Below are 21,545 nucleotides of genomic sequence, written 5' to 3'. Positions count from 1 at the left end.
GCTTTTACTATGTTTAGATATGGACCTGGAATTCCTGTTCTTTCCAGGACTTTTATCATGAAGGGGTGTTGAATTTTGTCAAATGCTTTATCGGCATCTAATGACGATCATGATCATGTGGTTCTTATCTTTGATTTTGTTTATATAGTGGATTACATTGATGGATTTTCGTATATTAAACCATCCCTGCATCCCTGGGATGAAGCCTAGTTGATCATGATGGATGATCATTTTGTTGTGTTCTTGGATTTGGTTTGCAAGAATTTTATTGAGCATTTTTGTGTCAATATTCATAAGGGAAATTGGTCTGAAGTTCTCTTTCATTATTGGGTTTTTGTGTGGTTTTGGTATAAGAGTAATTGTGGCTTCATAGAAGGAATTTGGTAGTGCCCCATCTGTTTTTATTTTGTTCAATAGTTTGGACAGTATTCGCATGAGGTCTTCTATGAAGGTCTGATAGAATTCTGCACTATACCCGTCTGAACCTGGGCTGTTTTTGGTTGGGAGACTTTTAATGAGTGCTTCTATTTCTTTAGGGTTATGAAGTTGTTTAGATGGTTTATTTGTTCCTGATCTGTCTTTGGTACCTGTTATCTGTCCAGAAAAATTTCCATTTTCTCTGATTTTCTAGTTCTGTTGAACTTAGGCTTTTGTAGTAGAATCTGATGATTTTTTAAATTTCTTCAGATTCTGATGTTATGTCTCCTTCTTCATTTCTGATTTTATTAATTTGGATACACTCTATGTGACCTTTGGTTAGTCTGACTAAAGGTTTATCTATCTTGTTGATTTTCTCAAAGAACCAACTTTTGGTTGTGTTGATTCTTTGTATAGTCCTATTTGTTTCTATTTGGTTGATTTCAGCTCTGAGTTTGATTATTTCCTGCCTTCCACTCCTCCTGGGTGTATTTGCTTCTTTTTGTTCTAGAGCTTTTAGGTGTGCTGTCAAGCTGCTGACATATGTTCTTTCCTCATTCTTTTCGCAGCCACTCATAGCTATGAGTTTTACTCTTAGTACCGCTTTCATTGTGTCCCATAAGTTTGGGAATGGTGTATCTTCATTTTCATTAAATTCTAAGAAGTCTTTAATTTCTTTATTTCTTCCTTGACCCAGTTATCATTGAGTAGAACATTGTTCAACTTCCATGTATATGTGGGCTTTCTGTCATTATTGTTGTTATTGAAGACCAGTCTTAGTGCATGGTGATCTGATAGGATACATTTTTTTATGTCTTCCTGTATCTGTTGAGTCCTGTTTTGTGATGGATTATATGGTCAATTTTGGAGAAGGTTTCATGAGGTGGTGAGAAGAATGTATATCCTTTTGTTTTAGGATGGAATGTTCTATAAACATCTGTTAAATCCATTTGGTTTGTAATTTCTGTTAGTTTTAAGGGCATATCTTATTTTAGGTTAGGGAAATTTTCTTCTATAATTTTGTTGAAGATATTTACTAGCCCTTTATGTAGAATGTTTCCTCTCTTCTACAGCTATTAACCTTAGTTTTTATCTTTTCACTGTGTTCGTGATTTCCTGGATGCCTTTTGTTAGGAGCCTTTTGCATTTGTATTATCTTTGATGGTTATATCAATGTTTTCAATGGTATATTTTGCCCCTAAGAATTTCTCATCTATTTCTTGTATTCTGTTGTTGATGCTTGTGTCTATGTTTCCTGATCTGTTTCCTAGGTTTTCTATCTCCAGTGTTTCTCCTTTTATGCTTCCTTTATTGTTTTACTTTATCCATTTTAAAATTCTTGATGGTTTTGTTCAGTTTGTCTCCTGTTTCGCTGTGTTTTCCTGTAATTCTTTAAAGGATTTTTGTGTTTCCTCTTTAAGGGATACAACATGTTTTCCTGTGTAGTCCTATATTTCTTTAAGGGAATTATTTATGTTCTTCTTAGAGTCCTCTATCATCATCATGAGATGTGATTTAAAAATAAACCTTGTTTTGAGGGTGTGTTAGGATATCCAGTAATTGCTTTGGTGGGAGAACTGGGCTCTGATGATGCCAAGTAGTCTTAGTTTCTGTTGCTTTGCTTCTTGCACTTGTCTTTTCCATCAGGTTGTCTCTGGTGTTCACTTGTTTTGTTGTCTCTGAAAGTGGCTTGACCCTCCTGTTGATCTGTGTTTCAGCAATCATGTAGACCTGTTTTCTTTCAGCTTCATCTGGGATCAGAGGGCTTCTCCTCTGTTTGTGTGATCTGAAGCCTCCAGGCAGGTTTCTGAGTGAAGAAGAGTTGTTCTTACCTCTTCTTTCAGGTGTGCAGGTGCTGCTGGTGATTTGCTTTCAGCTCCCAGTATAGGCAGAAACATGAAGGGTCCTGAACCTGAATGCTCATAGGTTCCTGTAACCAGAAGGCACAGAGGGAACTACATGGGTTCCTCTTGGATCAGGAATGTGAGAAGTGGCAGTCTCCCCTGACATATCAGGATTGTCTGCACTTCTGAGGGTCCAGCTTTTCCCCCCATAGGATTTGGGTGCAGGGAGCTGTTGGAACTGGTTCAGGTCAGTTCCAGCACAGGCAGAAACTAGCAGGTTCCGTCTGCCAACTGTTCCTATATTCTTGTATCCAGGGGCCACTAGAGAGGTTCCTCTTGGGCCAGGAATGTGGACAGAAGTGGATGTCTCTCCTTAGGTGTCAGGATTTTACGCACTTCTTGGGTCCAGCTCTCTCTCCCATGGAATTTGGGTGCGAGGGAACTGTTGGACTCATTCAGTTCTGTTATGGGCACAGGCAAAAACCAGCAGGTTCCTCCCAGTTTGCTTTCTTTATATCCTGACAAGTATATAAGTATGTCTTTAGTAATGGGCTATTGCCAACTAAATTTTGTGGGTCTGACAAAAATGAAAATTGCCTCTATTATTTGGATCTTTCAGGCAATAACTCCTAGGGAGTTTTCCCAACACTATCAATAAAGTTTTCGTTTACCAACCTATTACTTCTACAAGCAGCATTTTCTACCTATGAAAGGTGCCTTGACTAATATATTAATGAGCTTACAAACTAGTGAGTTTCCATAATGCATCTTCATATATTCTTGGTTTTGTTTAATTATCCTTCATATTAACACCCCATATTCATATACCACCTCATTCTCATATTCATTCTCTCCATTCCATATTATAAGTATTTTTGTATCTCTCTTTCCTTAGGTATTTTGTTCTTGTTCTCCTTCTAATGGCCCCTTTCTAGATTTCTGTCCTTTATGTGAACTTCAGATTAAACACACTAAGAAATTATCTAGAATGCTCATATGACAGAGAATATATACAACTTGTCTATCTTTCCCTGTGTTACTTCATTAAGTACATTTTCACTTACATTTAATTTCCTAAGAAGCTCATAGATTCATTCTTATAGCTGAATGTAATTTTATTATGTATACACATCACAATTTCATTATCTATTTTTTAGTTGATGGGCACATAGGCTGAACCTATTTCCAAGCTATTGTGAGTTCAGTTGAAAGGAACACAGATTTTCAAATACCTGTTACTTGTATGTATCTTTGTGTGTAGGAGTATACACCTAACTACATAGTAGCATACACCTAAGAATGTAGTATAATACACCTAAGTATATAATAGTGTACACTTAACTATATAGTAGTATACACCTAAATATACAGTGATATATATGTATGTAGTATACACCTAAGCACATAGTAATATGCACCTGTATATAGTAGTATAAACCTAAGTAGTTTGTGTATATACTTAATATTGTACAACTGCTCCAGTAAAATATATTTTCAGGGTTTTTGAGTAAAATGCCCAGTGATTTCAATAGTTACTGTGTGACTATGTACTCCCAACAGTTTTCCCCACATTTTCTTATTACTAATTTTAAAATAATATAAATTTTTAAAAAAATTTGTTGTAAAGTAAATTCAAATAAATTTACCAAAATTAATGATATCCAGGCTAATGTTTATATAATATATATATATACATATATATATATATGTGTGTGTGTGTGTGTGTGTGTGTGTGTGTTATTTTAAAGGACCATGTGAAGCCTCACCCTATATGTTACACTTTATTTTTTGATTCACATTTTATTGGATATTTTATGTATTTAAATATCAAATGTTATCTCCTTTTATGGTTCCCCCCTCTACCATCCCCTGACATCATGCTTCTATGAGAATGCTTACCCTACTACCAATCCACTCCCAGCTCACCACCCTGGCATTCTTTATACACTGGGGAAATGAGTTTTCACAGGATCAAGGGATTATACACCGATTAATGCTGGACAATGAGATTCTCTGTACATATGCAGCTTGAGCCATGGGTCTCTACATGTGTATTCTTTGGTTGGTGATTTTAGTCCCTGTGAGCTCTGGGGGTTCTGAATAGTTGATATTGTTGTTTTTCCTATGGGCTTACAAATCTTTTCAGGTCCTTCAGTCTTTTTTCTAAGTCCTCTATTGGGGTTCCTGTGTTCAGTCTGAAGATTAACTGCAAGCATCCGCATCTGTATCAGTGAGGATCTGGAAGAACCTCTCAGGAAACATCTGTATCTGGCTCATGTCAGCAAGCACTTCGTGGCATCAGCAATAGTGACTGGGTTTGTAGCTGTCTATGCGATGGATACCCAGGTGGGGAAATCTCTGGATGGCCTTTCTTTCAGTCTGTACTCCAGTATTTTTCCCTGTATTTCCTCCTGTATCTTGTAATGCCTACAAAGGAGAACAAAAGCATCCACATTTTGGTCTTCCTTCTGCTTGACCTACATGTGTTGTGAATTTTTCTGAGCTGAGCTTTTGGGCTAATATCCACTTATCAATGAGTGCATAATATGTCTCTTTTGTGATTGGGTTGCCTCACTCCGGATGATATTTTCTAGTTCCATCCATTTGCCTATGAATTTCATAAAGTCATTGTTTTTAATAGCTGAGTACTAAGCCACTTGGTAAATACCCCACATTTTCCAAATCCATTCCTCTGTTGAAGGACACCTGTGCTTTTTCCATCTTCTGTCTATTATAAATAATACTGCTATGAGCATAGTGTAGCAATGTGGACTTCTTATATGTTGGAGCATCTTTTGGGTATATGCCAGGAGTGCTATAGTTCTGCTCAGTAGTGTTATGTTCAATTTTCAGAGGAACTTCGAGACCGATTGCCAGAGTGGTTGTACCAGCTTTCAATCCCAGCAACAATGGAGGATTGTTGCTCATTCTCCACAGCCTTGCCAGCATCTGCAGTCACATGAGTCTCTAATCTTAGCTATTTTGACTGGTGTGAGGTAGAATCTATGTGGTTTTTTGATATGAATTTCCTGGTTGCCTAATGATGTTGAAAATTTCTTCATATGCTTCACACCTATTTTATGTACCTCTGTTTGTTTAGCTTTGTACCCAATTTTTAAATAGGTTTATTTGGTTCGAGTCTAACTTCTTTAGTTTCTTGTATATATTGGATATTAGCCCTCTAATGGATATGGGATTTGCAAAGATCTTTTCTTAATCTGTTGGTTGTCATTCTGTCATCTGTCTTACATAGGTTTTGCAATTTTATGAAGTCCTATTTGTTGATTCTTGTTCTTAAAGCATAAGCCATTGGTGTTTTGTTCAGGAAAATTTCTCCTGTGCCCATATGTTCAGGGCTCTTCCTCAATTTCTGTGTTATTAGTTTCACTGAATTTGGTTTTATCTGGAGGTTCTTGATTCAGTTGAACTTGAGCACTGTACAGAATAAAAGAATGGGTTGATTCACATTCTTTTACATGATGACCTCCAGTTGAACCAGCACCAGGATTTGTTGAAAATCCTGTCTTTTTTTCTACTTGATCGTTTTAGCTCCTTTGTCAAAGATCAATTGGCCATAGGTATGTGTGTTCATTTCTTGGTCTCCAATTATATACTATTGGTCTAATTGCCTGTCTCTTTACAAATACTATGGAGTTTATATTATGATTGCTCTGTAATACTGTTGGAGGTCATAGATGGTGATAACCCCAGAAGTTCTTTTATTGTTGAGAGTAGTTTTTGTTATCTTTTTTTGTTACTTCAAGTGAATTGGCAAATTGCACTTTCTAACTCTTTGAATAATTGAGTTGGAATTTTGATGGAGATTGCATTGAATGGGTGAATGGCTTTTGGCAGGAGTCCAATTTTCAGTATGTTCATCCTGCCAATCCATGAGCAAGAAATATCTTTCCATCTTCTGAAATATTTTTCAATTTTTTTCTTCAGAGTCTTGAAACCCTTGTCATACAGAATTTTAACTTACTTGGTTAGAATCACACCAAGGCATTTATACTATTTGTGGCTATTTTGAAGGGTGTCATTTCCCTAATTTCTTTCTCAGCCTGTTTGTCATTTGAGTACAAGAAGGCTACTGATTGAGTTAGTTTTATATCCAGTCACTTTGCTGAAGTTGTTTATCATGTGTACATTTTCTATGGTGGAATTTTTGTGGTCACTTCAATATACTGTCATATCAACTGCAAATAGTGATATTTTGAATTATTTCTTTCCAATTTGTATCCTTTGACCTCTTTTTTTGTTGTCTAGTTGCTCTAAGTACGAATTCATGTACTATATTAAATAGGTAGGGAAAGAGTAGGCAGCTTTGTATAGTCCCTGATTTTAGTGGAATTGCTTCAAGATCCCCTCCATTACACTCTCTGGATTACATAGATAGATTTCTCTATATTGAAGTGTCCATGCATCCATGGGATGAAGCCTACTTGATCATGATGGATAATTGTTTGATATGTTTTGGATTCCATTTGTTTAGATTTTTGTGTATTTTTACACTGATATTAATAAGGGAAACTGGTCTTATGTTCTCTTTTTTGTGTCTTTGTGTGGTTTAGGTATGAACATAATTATGGTTTCATAGAGCAAATTGAGTAGTGTTCCTTCTGTTTCTATTTTGTGGAATATTTGGAAGAGTATTGGTAGTAGGTCTTCTTTGAATGTCTGATAGTGTTCTGCATTAAGTCCATCTGGTCCTTGGAGGTTTTTTGGTTGGGAGAATTTTCATGACTGCTTCTCTTTCTTTAGGGGTTTTGAGACTCCTCAGATGGTTTATTTAATCCTGATTTAACTTTTGTACCTGGTATCTGTCTAGAAATTGGTACATTTCATCCATAGTTTCCAGTTCTTTTCAGTATAGCCTTTTGTAGTAGGATCTGATAATTGTTTGAATTTCCTCAGTTTCTTTTGTTATGTCTCCATTTTTATTTTTGACTCTCTTAATTTTGATAACGTCTCTGTGTCCTCTGGTTAGTCTAGTTAATAATTTATCTTGTTGATTTTCTCAAAGAACCAACACCTGGTTTTGTTGATTCTTTGAATATTTCTTTTTGTTTCTACTTGGTTGATTTTTGGTCTTAGTTTGATTATTTGCCAGCGTCTACTCCTTTTGGTTTCAGAGTTTTCAGGTGTGCAGTCAAGTGTATACTTTTTCCAGTCTCATTCTGGAGGTAAATAGTGCTCTGAGTTTTCCTTTTACCACTGCTTTCATTGTGTTTGATATGTTGTGGTATGTTGTGCCTTCATTTACATTAAATTCTAAAAAGTCTTTAATTTCTTTAATTTTTTTCTTGACCAAGTTATCATTGATTACAGCATAGTTCAGCTTTCAAGTGTATTTGGGCTTTCTGTTGTTTTTGCTGTTGTTGAAAACAACAGCAATAGTCCATTGTGATCAGATAGGATGGAAGGACTTACTTCAATCTTCTTGTATCTATTGAGGACTGTTTTGTGAATATTTTGTTAATATTTCTTTAAGTGCTTTTTGGACCCTTGAGATTCCTCTGCTGTGAATTCTCTCTTTCATTCTACACCCCATTTTTACTGGTATTTTTTTTTGAGCTTTAGATGTTAGCTTCTTGAGTTCTTTTTATGTGTTTGATATTAGCTCTCAATCAGATGTGGGGTTAGTGAAGATATTTTTCCCAATCAGCATGTTGCTGCTTTGTCCTATTGATTGTGTCGTTTGCCTTACAGAAGCTTTCTATTTTAATGACGTTCAATTTATCAATTCTTGATCTTAGAGCATGATCCATTGGAATTAAATTTAGAAAATGTACTACCATGCCAATGTGTTCAAGACTCTTTTATACTTTGTATTCTATTAGATTCAGTGTAACTTGTTTTATGTGGAAGTCCTTAATCCACTTGAACTTGAGCTTTGTACAGTGAGATAAAAATGGGTCTAAACCCACCAAACCTATACACTATTGCTTATACCATGAAATGCAGGCCTGCAGGAGACTGATATAGCTGTTTCCTGAGAGGACCTGCCAGAACATGACATATATAGTGGCTAATGCTAGCAGACATCCATTGAGCTGAGAATTGGATTCCCATTGAAGGAGTTAGAGAAAGGATTGAAGGAGCTAAAGGGGCAACCTCATACCAACAACAATACCAAGCAACCAAAGCTTCCATGGAATAAACCACTTCCAAAGGAGTACACATGGACAGACCCATGGCGCCAGCTGCATGTACAGCAGAGGATGGCCTGGTTGGGCACCAGTGGATGGTAATGCTCTTGGTTCTGCCAAGACTGGCCCGCCCCCTGTGTAGGGGATTGTCATGGGGGGGGAGGAAGGATAGGGTGTGAGGTTGTGGTGCATACTCATAAAAGAAGGTGGAGGGTGATAGGATAGGTAGTTTATGGACAGGAAACCAAAACCAGGAAAGGGGATTATATTTGAAATGTAACACAATCCATATCAAATACAAGTACAGAATGGGTATATTTTCATTTTTTACACACCAACTCCCAGTTAGACCTGCACCATTTATTGAAGACGCTTTCTTTTTTCCACTGTATATTTTTGACTTCTTTGTCAAAGATAAATGAACTCATGTGTGTTGTTTTAACTCTGATCTTCAATATTATTTCATTGATCAACTTGTCCCTGCAATAATACCATGGAGTTTTTATCACAGTTGCTCTGTAATATACTTGGCGGTCTGGGATTGTTTCTCCTCCAGAGGTTCTTTTTTGTTAATAATTGATTTTACTATCCTTGAATTTTTTATTTATCCATAAAAAATGAGAATTGCTCTTTTCATGTCTTTGGAGAATTGTGTTTGGATTTTGATTGGGTTTAACTTGAATCTGTAGATTGCTTTTGATAGGGTCGTCATTTTTACAATGTTAATCCTGTCAATCCAGGTACGTGGGTGATCTCTCCATTTTCTTGAGAGACTTGAAGTTCTTGTCATACAACATACAAACTATTATAGTTTGTATATGCTTGGCCCAGGGTGTAACACTATTAGAAGATATGGCCCTGTTGTAGTTAGTGTGGCCATTTTGGATTATGTGTATACTTATGGGTGTGGACTTTAAGATCTTCATCCTAGATGCCTGGAAGCAGTGTTCTGCAAGCACACTTCAGATGAAGATGTAGAATTTTCAGTTCCTCCTACAACATGACTGCCTAATTGCTATCATGTTTTCAATTTAATGAAAATGGCCTGAACCTCTAAACCTGAAAACCAGCCCTAATTAAAAGTTGCAATTTCTTTTAACTGTTGTCTTGGTTACAATCTATTCACAGCCACAGCACTAAAACACTAATGAAGACACAGATATTTTCCTTGATTTGTTAGAGTCATCCTAAGATAGTTTAAATTATTTGTGACTATTATGAAGAGTGCTGTTTTCATTCTCAGCCCATTTATCATTTCTATAAAGAAAGGCTACTGATGTGTTTGACTTAATTTTATGTCCATCCAAATGGCTGAAGTTGTTTTTTTAGCTGTAGAAATTCTATGGTCGAATGTTTCAGGTTGTTATGTATACTCACATATCATCTGCAAATAGGTACATCTTTTCTTCTTATTTGCCAGTTTGGTCTCCTTTTCTTGCCATATTACTCTACATAGACATTTGAGTACTATATTGAACAGATACAGGGAGAGTGGTCAGCCTTCTCTTGTCCCTGATTTTAACGTGAATGCTTCAAATATCTCTCTATTTAATTTGATACTGGTTGTTGATTTTCTATATATTCCATTTATTAGGTTTAGGTATGGGCCTTGAATTCCTGATCTCTTCTTTTAACATGAAGACATGTTGTATTTTGTCCAATTCTTTTTACCATCTAATGAGATGGTCATGGCAATGGATTACACTGATGGATTTTTGTATATTGAACCAACCTTGTATCATGCCATGAAACCTATAATGATTGTGGTGAATGATAGCTTTGATGTGTTCTTTGATTGGGTTTGCTAGAATTGTATTATTTTTGTATCAGTATTCATAAGTGAAACTGCTCAGAAGCTCTCTTTCGGTTTTAGGCCTTTGCGTGATTTAGATATCAGAGTAATTGTGGCTTCAGATAATTAATTATGTAATGTTCCTTCTGTTTATATTTTTATGGAACAGTTTGAGCAGTATTGGTGTTAAATCTTTTTGGAAAGTCTGGTAGAATTCTGTTCTGAAGTCATCTGGCCTTGGACTTTTTTTGATTGGGAGGTTTCTTAAAATTTCTTCTATATCCTTTAGTGATATGGGAATTTTAGAGAGTTTATTTACACTTGACTTAAAGTTGGTATATACTATCTACTAAAAAAGTCATTTATTTTATCTATATTTTCCAGTTTTCAGAGTATGGGCTTTTGTATTAGGATGTGATGATTTTTTGAAGTTTCTCAGTTTCTGTCCTTTTCCTTCCTGATCTTGTAATTTTTTATTGGTTAGTCTATTTATTGACATTTCAAATGTTATTTCCCTCCCTAGCCCTCCCCCCACAAGCCCACTATCCCTTGCTCCCTCTCTAGTGCCTCTACGGTGGTGCTCACCCATTGGCCCACCCACACTCCTGCATCAGTTCTTTAGCATACCTGTATCCTAGGTCACCAAATCTCCACAGGATCAAGAGGTTTCCCTCCATAGGATACAGATAAGGCAATCCTCTTCTACATATCCAGCTGGATCCATGGGTTCTCACTATGTACACTTTTGTTGGTACTTTAGTCCCAGGGAGCATTGGGGTGTTGATTGGTTAATATGGTTGTTCTTTCTATATGGTTGGAAAACCTTTCAGGTCCTATAGTTCTCACACTAACTTCCCCATCAGGTTCCCAAGGCTCTGTCCAATGTTTGGCTGTGTACATCTGCATCTATTTTGGTCCAGATCTGGTAAAGCATCTCAGGGGACAGCTATACCGGTCTCCTATCAATAAGCACATTTTGGCATCAGTGATAGTATCTGGGTTTATTGTCAGCTGATAGGACAGATCCAAAGGTGGGGAAGTCTCTGAATGGCCTTTCCTTCAGTTTCTGCTCCACTCTTTGACCCTGCATTTACTATTGATAGGAGGAATTCTGTATTAATAAAATTGATGTGGGTGGTTGGACCCCCATTCCTCAACAGGGGGCCATGCCTATCCACTGGATATGGTCTCTACAGGTTCTCTCTCCCCTTTGTTGGTTATTTCAGTTAACGTACTCCATTTTGGGTCCTGGGAACCTCTTGGGTCCCTGGCATCTGGGACTTTATAGTGGCTACACTCAGTTCCCCTTCCCTACTGCTACATACCTACTTACCAATTTCTAACTCTCTGTACTTCTTCCCCATCTTCTCCTATATCTGAACCTACCCCCCTTTTAGCTCCCCCTCTTCTCTTACTCCATGATTCCACTCTCTCTCTAGTTCCCAGAGATTATTCTCTTCCTCCTACTGAGCAATACTATAGCATCCACACTTGGATGTGATCTTCTTTCTTCTTTGGTTTCATATGGTCTGTGAGTTATATTGTAGGTATTCTGGGCTTCTTTTTGGCTAATATTCACTTAACAGTGAGAACATACCAGGGGAGCTCTTTTATAATTTGGATACCTTACTTAGTATACTATTTTCAAGTTTCTTCAATTTGCCTGCAAATTTCATGAAGTGATTATTTTTAATAACTGGGTAGTAATGCATAGTAAAAATTTATCATACTTTCTGTATTTATTCCTCCATTGAGGGATATCTGAGTTCCTTCCATCCTCTGGCTATTATAAGTAAGGCTGCTATGAACAAAGTGGAGAACATGTCCTTGTTATATGTTGAAGCTTCTTTTGGGTATATGCCTAGGAATAGTATAGTTGGGTCCTCAGACAGCTCTATGTCCAATTTTCTGACAAAATGCCAGATCTATTTCCAGAGTGATTGTATGAGCCTGCAATTCCACAAGCAATGAAGAACTATTCACCTTTTACCACATCCTCACCAGAATCTGTCATGTGAAGTTTAATCTTAGCCATTCTGACAAATATAAGATGTAATCTCAGGCTTGGTTTGCTGTATATGGCTTTTACCATGTTTAGGTATGGGCCTTGAATTCCTATTCCTTCCAGGACTTTTATCATGAAGGGGTGTTGAATTTCGTCAAATGCTTTCTCAGCATCTAATGAAATGATCATGTGGTTTTGTTCTTTCAGTTTGTTTATATAGTGGATTATGTTGATGGTTTTCTGTATACTAAACCATCCCTGCATGCCTGGGATGAAGCCTACTTGATCATGATGGATGATTGTTTTGATGTTCTCTTGGATTCTGTTTGCCAGAATTTCATTGAGTACTTTTCATCAATATTCATAAGGGAAATTGATCTGAAGTTCTCTTTCTTTGTTGGGTCTTTGTGTGGCTTAGGTATAAGAATAATTGTGGCTTCATAGAAGGGATACGGTAGAGCTTCATCTGTTTCAATTTTGTGGAATAGTTTGGGTAGTATTGGCATGAGGTGTTCTATGAAGGTCTGATAGAATTCTGCACTGAAACCATCTGGACATGGGCTCTTTTTGGTTGGGAGAACTTTAATGACTCCTTCTATTTCTTTAGGAGTTATGGGTTGTTTATATGGTTTATCTGTTCCTGATTTAACCTTGGTACCTGGATCTGTCTAGGAAAATGTCCATTTCCTGCAGCTTTTGAATTTTTGTTGAATATAGGCTTTTGTAGTAGGATCTGATGATTTTTTTGAATTTCCTCTGATTCTGTAGTTATGTCTCCCTTTTCATTTCTGATTTTGTTAATTTGGACACACTCTCTCTCAGAGTTCTCATTAGTCTGGCTAAGGGTTTATTTATCTTGTTGACTTTCTCAAAGAACCAACTTTTGGTTCTGTTGATTCTTTTTATGGCCCTTTCTGTTTCTACTTCGTTGATTTCAGCTTTGAGTTTGATTATTTCCTGCCTTCTACTCTTCCTGGGTGTATTTGCTTCTTTTTGTTCTAGAGCTTTTAGGTATGCTGTCAAGCTGGTGATATATGCTCTCTCCTGTTTCTTTCTGCAGGCACTCAGAACTATGAGTTTTCCTCTTAGCACAGTTTTCATTGTGTTCCATAAGTTTGGGTATTTTGTACCTTTATGTTCATTAAATTCTAACAAGTCTTTAATTTCTTTCTTTATTTCTTCCTTGACCAGGTTATCATTGAGTAGAACATCGTCCAACTTCCATGTATATGTGGGCGTTCTTCCCTTATTGTTATTGAAGACCAGCTTCAGCCCGTGGTGGTCTATTAGGACGCATGGGGTTATTTCTTTCTGTACCTGTTGAGGCTTGTTTTATGTTTTATGACCAATTATATGTTCAATTTTGGAGAAAGTGCCATGAGGTGGTGAGAAAAAGGTATATCCTTTTGTTTTAGTATAGAATATTCTCTAAATATCTGTCAAGTCCATTTGGTTCATGACTTCTCTTAGTCTGTCTATGTCTCTGTTTAATTTCTCTTTCCATGATCTGTCCATTGATGAGAGTGGGGTCTTGAAATCTCCTACTATTATTGTGTGAGGTGCAATGTGTGCTTAGAGCTTTAGTAAGGTTTCTTTTATATATGTCGGTGCCCTTGTATTTGGAGCATAGATATTTAGGATTGAGAGTTCATCTTGATTAATTTTTTTTGATGAATATGACGTGACCTTCCTTATCTTTTTTGATGTCTTTTGGTTGAAAATTGATTTTGTTCGCTATTAGAATGGCTACTCCAGCTTGCTTCTTCAGACGATTTTTGTTGGAAAGTTGTTTTCCAGCCTTTCACTCTGTCGTAGTATCTGTCTTTGTCTCTGAGGTGTGTTTCCTGTAGGCAGCAGAATGCAGGGTCCTCATTGTGTATCCAGTTTGTTAATCTATGTCTTTTTATTGGAGAGTTGAGACCACTGATGTCTTTCTTCTTGAGCTTCATGTGGTCTGTCTATTGTATCTGGGCTATCTGAGCTTTTGGACTAATACCTGTGAGTCCATACCACGTGTGTGTGTGTTTTTTTTTTTTTGTGATTGTGTTACCTCACTCAGTATGATATTTTCTAGTTCCATCCATTTTCTTAAGAATTTCATGAAGTCATTTGTTTAATAGCTGAGTAGTATGATATCCATTAATTCCTTTGATTTTGATTATTTTGTCAAGTTGCTGAAGCTATTCTTTTATGTCTTGTTCAACTATTGGTGCAGTTTGGTTTTTAGTTTCCCCGATAAAATACTGTTACCAGAAGAAACTGAGGAGCAGAAAGTGGTTATCTGACTTACACTTTCAGGTCAAACATCTAGCTACTGGTGAAGTCAGGGCAGTATCTTGAGAAGGAACTGAAGTGAAAGCAGTTAACAAATCTGCATACTAATTTACTCAGTGCCTCACTCTCAGTTAGTTTTCTCATATAGACCATGCCCACAAATTTATGTTGTGGTCCATAACACCTCAATGATCAATCAAGATAATCAATCAAATACACAGCCACATGCCAATATAATGTAGGCTTAATTGCGAATCTAAGGTGACAGGCTGGGATGTGTTAAGTGGACTGGAGAAATTAACTCATGCTGTTGCGGTTTTACCTATACTATTGTTTTTCTCACATTTAGTTTTTAGAACAGTTGTGGTAGCCATTAATAGATTTCACATATTTTACAACATAATTTTTTTTATTTCTCCTTTAGTTATGATAGACAGCACTGTTAGGCATGATATTCTTACTTTTAGTGGTTGTCTTTTTAGAACTTGAAATACAGATTTCCAGCCTTCCTACCTTTAAAAATGTAATTGAGGAATCTGTTATTCTGAGAGGCCTTTCTTTATATTTGGCTTAGTGATTCTTTCTTACTGAGTTCAATGTAATTTCTTTGTTTACAAAGTCATGAGCAGGGAGAGAATAGAAATGAAGGCCATTGTTTTTTTGCATTCACCTAGATTTTCCCTCCATTATACATTACAGGATTCCCCTCAGTAAGGAAGCTTGCTGTACACAATGTATCATATCCTTCTACATCATCAATTAACAACTGGGACAAAATTTGAAAGGCATGCCCACAGGCCAATGTTATCTACATGGCTCCTCATTAAGACTGTCTTCCAGGATATTTATAGATTGTGTACAGTTGCCTTCTTATCATTTCCTTTAAAGATATTTCCTTTATTGTTATATGGGGTATATGTGTGCATAGTGTCTGTGTGGATACATACATGTCACAGAACATCAGTGAGAATCCAATAGCAGCTTTGTGAAGTCAATAATTTCCTTCTAATTTATGCAGGTTACAAAGACTGAGATCTGATCATGAGGCTTATATGATAAGTACATCAATACATTGAGCCATAATACAATTCCCCATTCCTTTTCAAAGTCTATTTCATTTCATTTACAATTCTTGTATTTGTGCTAATTTATACTTTTCATTGTTCAATAAAATTGCTCTTATATCTTTCTCTTGAAAATGATATCATTAGTGGCTAAAGAGATGAATCAGTCATCAATAGTACTTGCTGCTTATTTAGGGGAGTGGAGTCTGTTTCCAAGTCCTCACATCCTGAGTGAGTCATAGCTTTCTATAACTCCAGCTTCAGAGCAATTGACATTCTCTTCTCTCCTATGCAAGTAATCCACAGATACATGCAATCTCACATGACAATTCATAAGCATACACAAGCATAAAAATTAAAATAAATTTTTATACATAATTTCAATGACTTCAAATTTCCAGGGCACTCCATTTCCTCTGAATCCCTAGATACATAATTGTAAAATAAGGCATGCCTTTCAATGACCTTCCTTTCAATTGGTTAAAGAATCATATTCTTTGAGTTCTCTCAGTGTCTCTATGATCTGTCTTTGTCTAAAATGTCTTTAAATATATAGTTTAACTCTTTTTTAATTCCATTCATTATTTTTTATCAAATTCACTTCCTTCCAAGATTCCTCACTTTTCCTCCTCTCACTCCATAAGCATCCAACTTTGTGTAATCATTCTTTAAAGATTTATTTTTATATTATATCTAGGTGCCTTTTGTCTGCATGTGTATATGTGAACCACAATGTGTGCATTACCCAGAGTGGGTAGGACTACATTTGATTCCCTAAAAATGAAGTTACCGAAGATAATAAGTCACAATGTTGGTAGTAGGGACTGAACCAAGATATTATGTGGGAGGAACAAGTGCTCTTAACTCCTGAGCCATCTCTCAAGTCCTATCATTTTTAAAATCATCTATTCCAATTAATGCTGCATATATGGTTTTTGATGTATGAATATTAAGTGGAGTTGAATAAACTCTCATAAAGTGAACTGACTTTCTTTAGGTATCTATCTATCACTAGTAGTTCCTCAAAGGTGGCACATCATGACCAACCTCTTGCTTTATGCTGGGACTCAGTCTAGCTTAAGTTTGTACAGATCATGCACACATTGCCAGAATTGCTGACTTCATATGTCCAACTACCATGAAGTATCCATGAAACACTGGTTTAGTAAATTCCTCTACCGCCTCTTCCTCTAGAGTATGCCTCATCCTCATTCAAGATGGTCCCTGAAGCATGGAGAAAAAGGTTTAATATAGAAGCCCCATTTAGTGCTCACCACTCCAAAGCATCTTTTTGTCTGTACCTTTAAGAGCTAAATGTCTTTAAATTAATCACTGTTCATACATGGTTAAACTTTTCTGATGGTGAATAAGAGATGAACTAAACTATAATGAAAACTCATTATGAGTTGGTTTCTGAAGAATTTTTTTAAAAGTTCATTCTTGGAATCCATAGGTCTTAGATATTAGAACCGGTGTCCTTTAGAAGTAAAGTGAATTAGCATCAAATGTTGGCTCCTCTTTCCTGAATTATTTGCTGTTAGAATTCAGTTAAAAAAGTATTAGATCTTCTGAAGTCTTTGTTGTTCTTGATTTATTTTCATAAATTTTTGTTTTTTTACATATCTTTATTCTTTGAAAATTTGAAAAGAAATAATGTATCATGTTCTACTAAATTTGCCGAGTACACACTCCAGGATGTTATATATTCCCCAATATGTCTATACCACAACTTAAACTTTTTTCAAAAAATAAAACATACTGAGTCTAATTTGGGTTGCTCAAATATACATGGATGTAGGGCCATCCCTGTGGTCAGGAGAAACCTAAGAGTGGTCCAACACCAAAATGGTGTGGGAGCCTTTCTCTTCCAGCAGTCATAAACTGCAAATAGATCTTCAGTCAGGAATAGGATCTCAGGACACCCTTCCCCATCCATCCTGGAATATTGTCAGGCTTTATGTTATGCAGTTTTTCAATAGGCAACAATTGATGATATGAAAACATTAGCATAACAGCCAAGTCATGTTCAAAGGACAATATACACAGTGGACAATTTCATAGCACTCCACTCCATTCTCTAGCTTTTGCTTTCTACTTCCTGTTCCATAATATTTCCTAAGCCTTGAGTAGGGGGTAATAGAAATCACATCAATGACTGAGCACTCACAATTATTCTGTAGATTTTGATCACTTAATAGTCTCTGCATTAAATAATGTCAGCTGCAAAATTTAATCTCTAAAAAAGTAAGGAACAGCACAAATCCATATTTGTATAAATACAAATATTTAGAAGGTAGTTTGACAATATGACCATTTAGTAAAATGACAGCAGGAACCCTACTTTAGAACTCTGATCTCTCCAGTCATGGGGCCATGACCAGGTTTATAGTACCAGGCATGAGTTTTGCACCCTCCTCCAGTATTATTCCTTAAATCTAATCAGACATCATTTAAGTTACCCCATAACAATTTTATCATTATTGCACTACTATGTACATCTAGCCTGGCACATACATATTGTAGCATGTGAGAACAATGCAGGATAAGTGTGTTATGTGCAAATCAGGGGCTGGAAATTGAAAAGTAAGAAATGGAAAAGATACCTCACATAAGGAGTTGCAGGCATAGGTATGTTGATTAGAGTTATTCAGTTTAAATTCCTCTGCATCTTGTATTCCAAACTGAAACATGACAAGCTTTCTCCCTCCCTCTCTCTCCCTCCCTCCCTCTCCCTCCCTCCCCCTCTCTCCCCTCCCTCTCTCCCTCCCTCCCTTCCCTCCCACATGCACGTGCCTTATTCCCCTCACTCACTTTGTTAGTGTGATTATTATTGATGCCATATAGCCTTGATTCATAGGTCCATAAGATTTCAGCTATGAGGTTGCTGTTTTGGTCTTTCCAACACTGTATAACATATGATTTTCCCATCTGTGTCATCAAATCTTTCTCTCTTCCTAGTGTACCTCATCAGGAAGCATGAACTTACAGGAATCACCTCTGGATTCCTGTATCCTGTCCTTTCAGCTTGGCAGTAGGATATCTCCTCATGTCACCAGTGATTTATATGTGTGGTGATGAAATTTTTAATGAACTTGATTTATAAGTTCTCTATATGTCTATTTGCCTCAAACATCATGTTTAATGCTATAAATACAGACTAGTTAGAAATTCTCAGTGAAGACTTTTGCTGATGCTTTCAGAAAAGTGAAGAAAGTCAAACAGACCCAGTGTTAAGGCTTTATAACTGATACATTACTTCTTTCTGAACACAGTTCTATATGGATCATGGTTTGAGCACATCCGTGCCTGGCTGTCCATGCAAGAATGGGACAACTTCTTGTTACTGTACTATGAAGACATGAAAAAGGTGAGCATCCATCTTACAATCACCACACAGTTAAGAACTAAACCCTAGTAATGAAATAGCTTACTGAGAAATGTGATTTTTTGTTTGTTTTGCTTTTTCCTTTTCTTTTTATTAATTAAAACATCTTTTAAGTGTTAATGTATTTGATCATGTTCACCCTCTCCCAGAGGGTTTCCAGATGATCTATGGCTCCTTATCCACCCCACTTCACAGTTTTTCACAAAAATTCTAGTACAAAAGCAAGCCTCCCAAATCAAGACAAAAACATATAAAAGAATCCAATATAAAATAATGTGTTGAACAGTTGTCTGTAAATGTGTCACAGGGTATAAAATCCTGAGAGGAGGGAACTTTAATTATGAAAATGTCTCCATAAGGTCCAGCTGTATGCAATACTGTAAGGCATTTTCATAATCATTGATTGAAGGGTAAGGGCCCACCCCTCATGAGAGCTGTCATCCATGGGTTCTTTAAGAAAACAGGCTGTACATAGTATGGTAAAGGAGCCAGCAAGCAGCATGCCTCTATTGCCTCAGCATCATTTCCAGCCACCAGGTTCCTGCACTTTTTATTGTCTTGTCCCAACATCCTGCAATGATGTATAGCAGTGATATGTAATTACCAGTGAAATGACATGTGATAAAAAAAAACCTATGACATAGAAATTAGACCAGTGAATACAACAAAACTAAGAGAATCTGATTGAAAGCACTAGGATCCTAGATCCACTCATTCACTCACTCAGGAAACTCATGAAAACCCTATTTAGCCAACAGCTCAATTAGATGTAACCCAATCCTAGTGCTGGAATTTTTCATTCATTCATTCTGTTTCTTTGGAACAAGAGATGGCCACTATGTGGTCATTTCACTTTGAACACCTTCATATATGCATAGTTTTTAGTAAGTTTCCACTGTTTTATGTTTCAATTCTACCTCTCAACTGTCTCACAATTTTACCTGTATCTCCCTTTACCCCCTTTCAAAATCCCCTCTCCCTTCCACTTTCCCACTTGATTCCTCCATCCTAGATCTTTAACATGCCTTCATAATTTCTTCTGTATATTTAATGTTTTGATTATTATGTTATCTGTGCACTGATTTTCTGGTCCATTCTACATGGTGTTCTGTATGCTTCAAGAATGTTTGTAGTCATCTCTTTCTTCAGGTTAGTATTTTTTCTATGATTTTGTTGAAAATATTTGCTGTGCCTTTGGCATGGGCTTCCTTTACATCTTCTATTCCTATTATTCATAGATCTGGTCTTTTCATAGTAGTGACCCAGATTTTGTGGATATTATGTTCCAGGAGCTTAATATTTTATTATTTATAACATTAATATTAATAATAATATTTAATTTAATGCATTTAATTTTACTTTAATGTTTTCTTCAATGTATTCTTTTCTTCTATAATGTCTTCAATACCTAAAGTTTTCTATTCTAGCTATTGTACTTGTTGGGGAAGCTTGCCTCTGAGATACCTGTTTGAGTTCCAAAAATTTCCTTTTTGAGATTTCCTTTAGTTTGGATTTCATGCATTGATTCTATTTCTACCCAGGGGGAAATCAGTTCAATTCAGTTTTTTCTACTGTTTCTTTGTGGTTTCATAGATTTCTTCAAGGAAGATATTAATTTCCTTTTAAAAGACCACTATCATATTTATAATTTCTTTTAAGCATTTTTTGTTGTGTCTCAGCTAAGGTGAAATAATCAGGGCGTGCTATGTTACAATTGCTGACCTCTGGTGGATATATATTTGTCCTGTTTATTACTGATTGTTTTTTCCCTGGAATATAGGCATTATACTGGCTGCTTTTGTGTGTCAAATAGACAGAAGCTTGAATTATGACAAATTTCAATGTCTTCCTTGAGGAAATGCCTCCATGAGATCCAGCTGTGTGGCAGTTGTCAATCAGTGATCAATGGTGCTGGACCCTTGTGGGTGGTACCATCCCTGAGCTGGTAGTCTTGGTTTCTATAGGAAAGCAAGGTGAGCAAGCCAGGGGAAGTAAGCCTATAATAGCATCCCTCCATGGTCTCAGCATCATCCCCTGATTCTTGGTCTGCTTGAGTTCTACTCCTGACTTCCTTTGGAGAAGAAGTGTAAGCTGAATAAACCTTTTCCTCTCCAAGTTACTTTATGGTCATGATATTTTTCAGGAATAGAAACCATGACTAAGACAGGCATCTTAGATTAAGATAATGTGTCTAGGTGCTGATAGCTGGTCTGGTCTTTATTTGGTGAGAGTTTTGTTTCCTGGCTGTGTCTCACTCTGGTTATTAAGAGAATTAGGTAGATTTATATATCCTGTAGAAATTAAATTGCAGTAACAAATAAGATGTGTTCATGAGTTGTGGGTCCTGAGAGTTAGGAATGCATATGGATCGGACTCAACTGAGGGACTCCAGAAGAGGGAGGAAAGCAAAGTATTCCACCAGGACCTGCTTAGTCAATCTCCTGGAAATGGGGTTAGAGTGTGAGGAAAGGCCAGAGAAGGAGATTTGATAAAGAGGTGTGGATGAGACTCACAGATTGGATTTGAAGAATATGGGGGAAAATGAAGACATGAAGTTGTAACCTCATTGCTTCCCTGTCATAATGGGGTGTAGCTTCTTTGGGAGAGCATACTGG

General features: G+C 36.6%; 1 protein-coding gene across 3 annotated transcripts in view; it reads left to right on the top strand.

Moving 5' to 3' along the window:
* LOC120099768 (sulfotransferase 2A1-like) overlaps positions 1 to 21,545 on the top strand; it is a 56,891-nt gene that overhangs the window by 19,572 nt on the left and 15,774 nt on the right. For all 3 annotated transcript variants that reach the window (XM_063280915.1, XM_039100815.2, XM_063280914.1), the window contains exon 4: positions 18,818 to 18,912. In XM_063280915.1, coding sequence (XP_063136985.1) covers positions 18,818 to 18,912 — 95 coding nt within the window. The remainder of the gene's footprint in view (positions 1 to 18,817; positions 18,913 to 21,545) is intronic.

Source organism: Rattus norvegicus, chromosome 1 (assembly GCF_036323735.1).
Source record: "Rattus norvegicus strain BN/NHsdMcwi chromosome 1, GRCr8, whole genome shotgun sequence".
Classification (NCBI taxonomy): Eukaryota; Metazoa; Chordata; class Mammalia; order Rodentia; family Muridae; genus Rattus; species Rattus norvegicus.
Note: the sequence above shows the minus strand (reverse complement) of the source record. Positions and strands in the feature narration are given on the sequence as shown.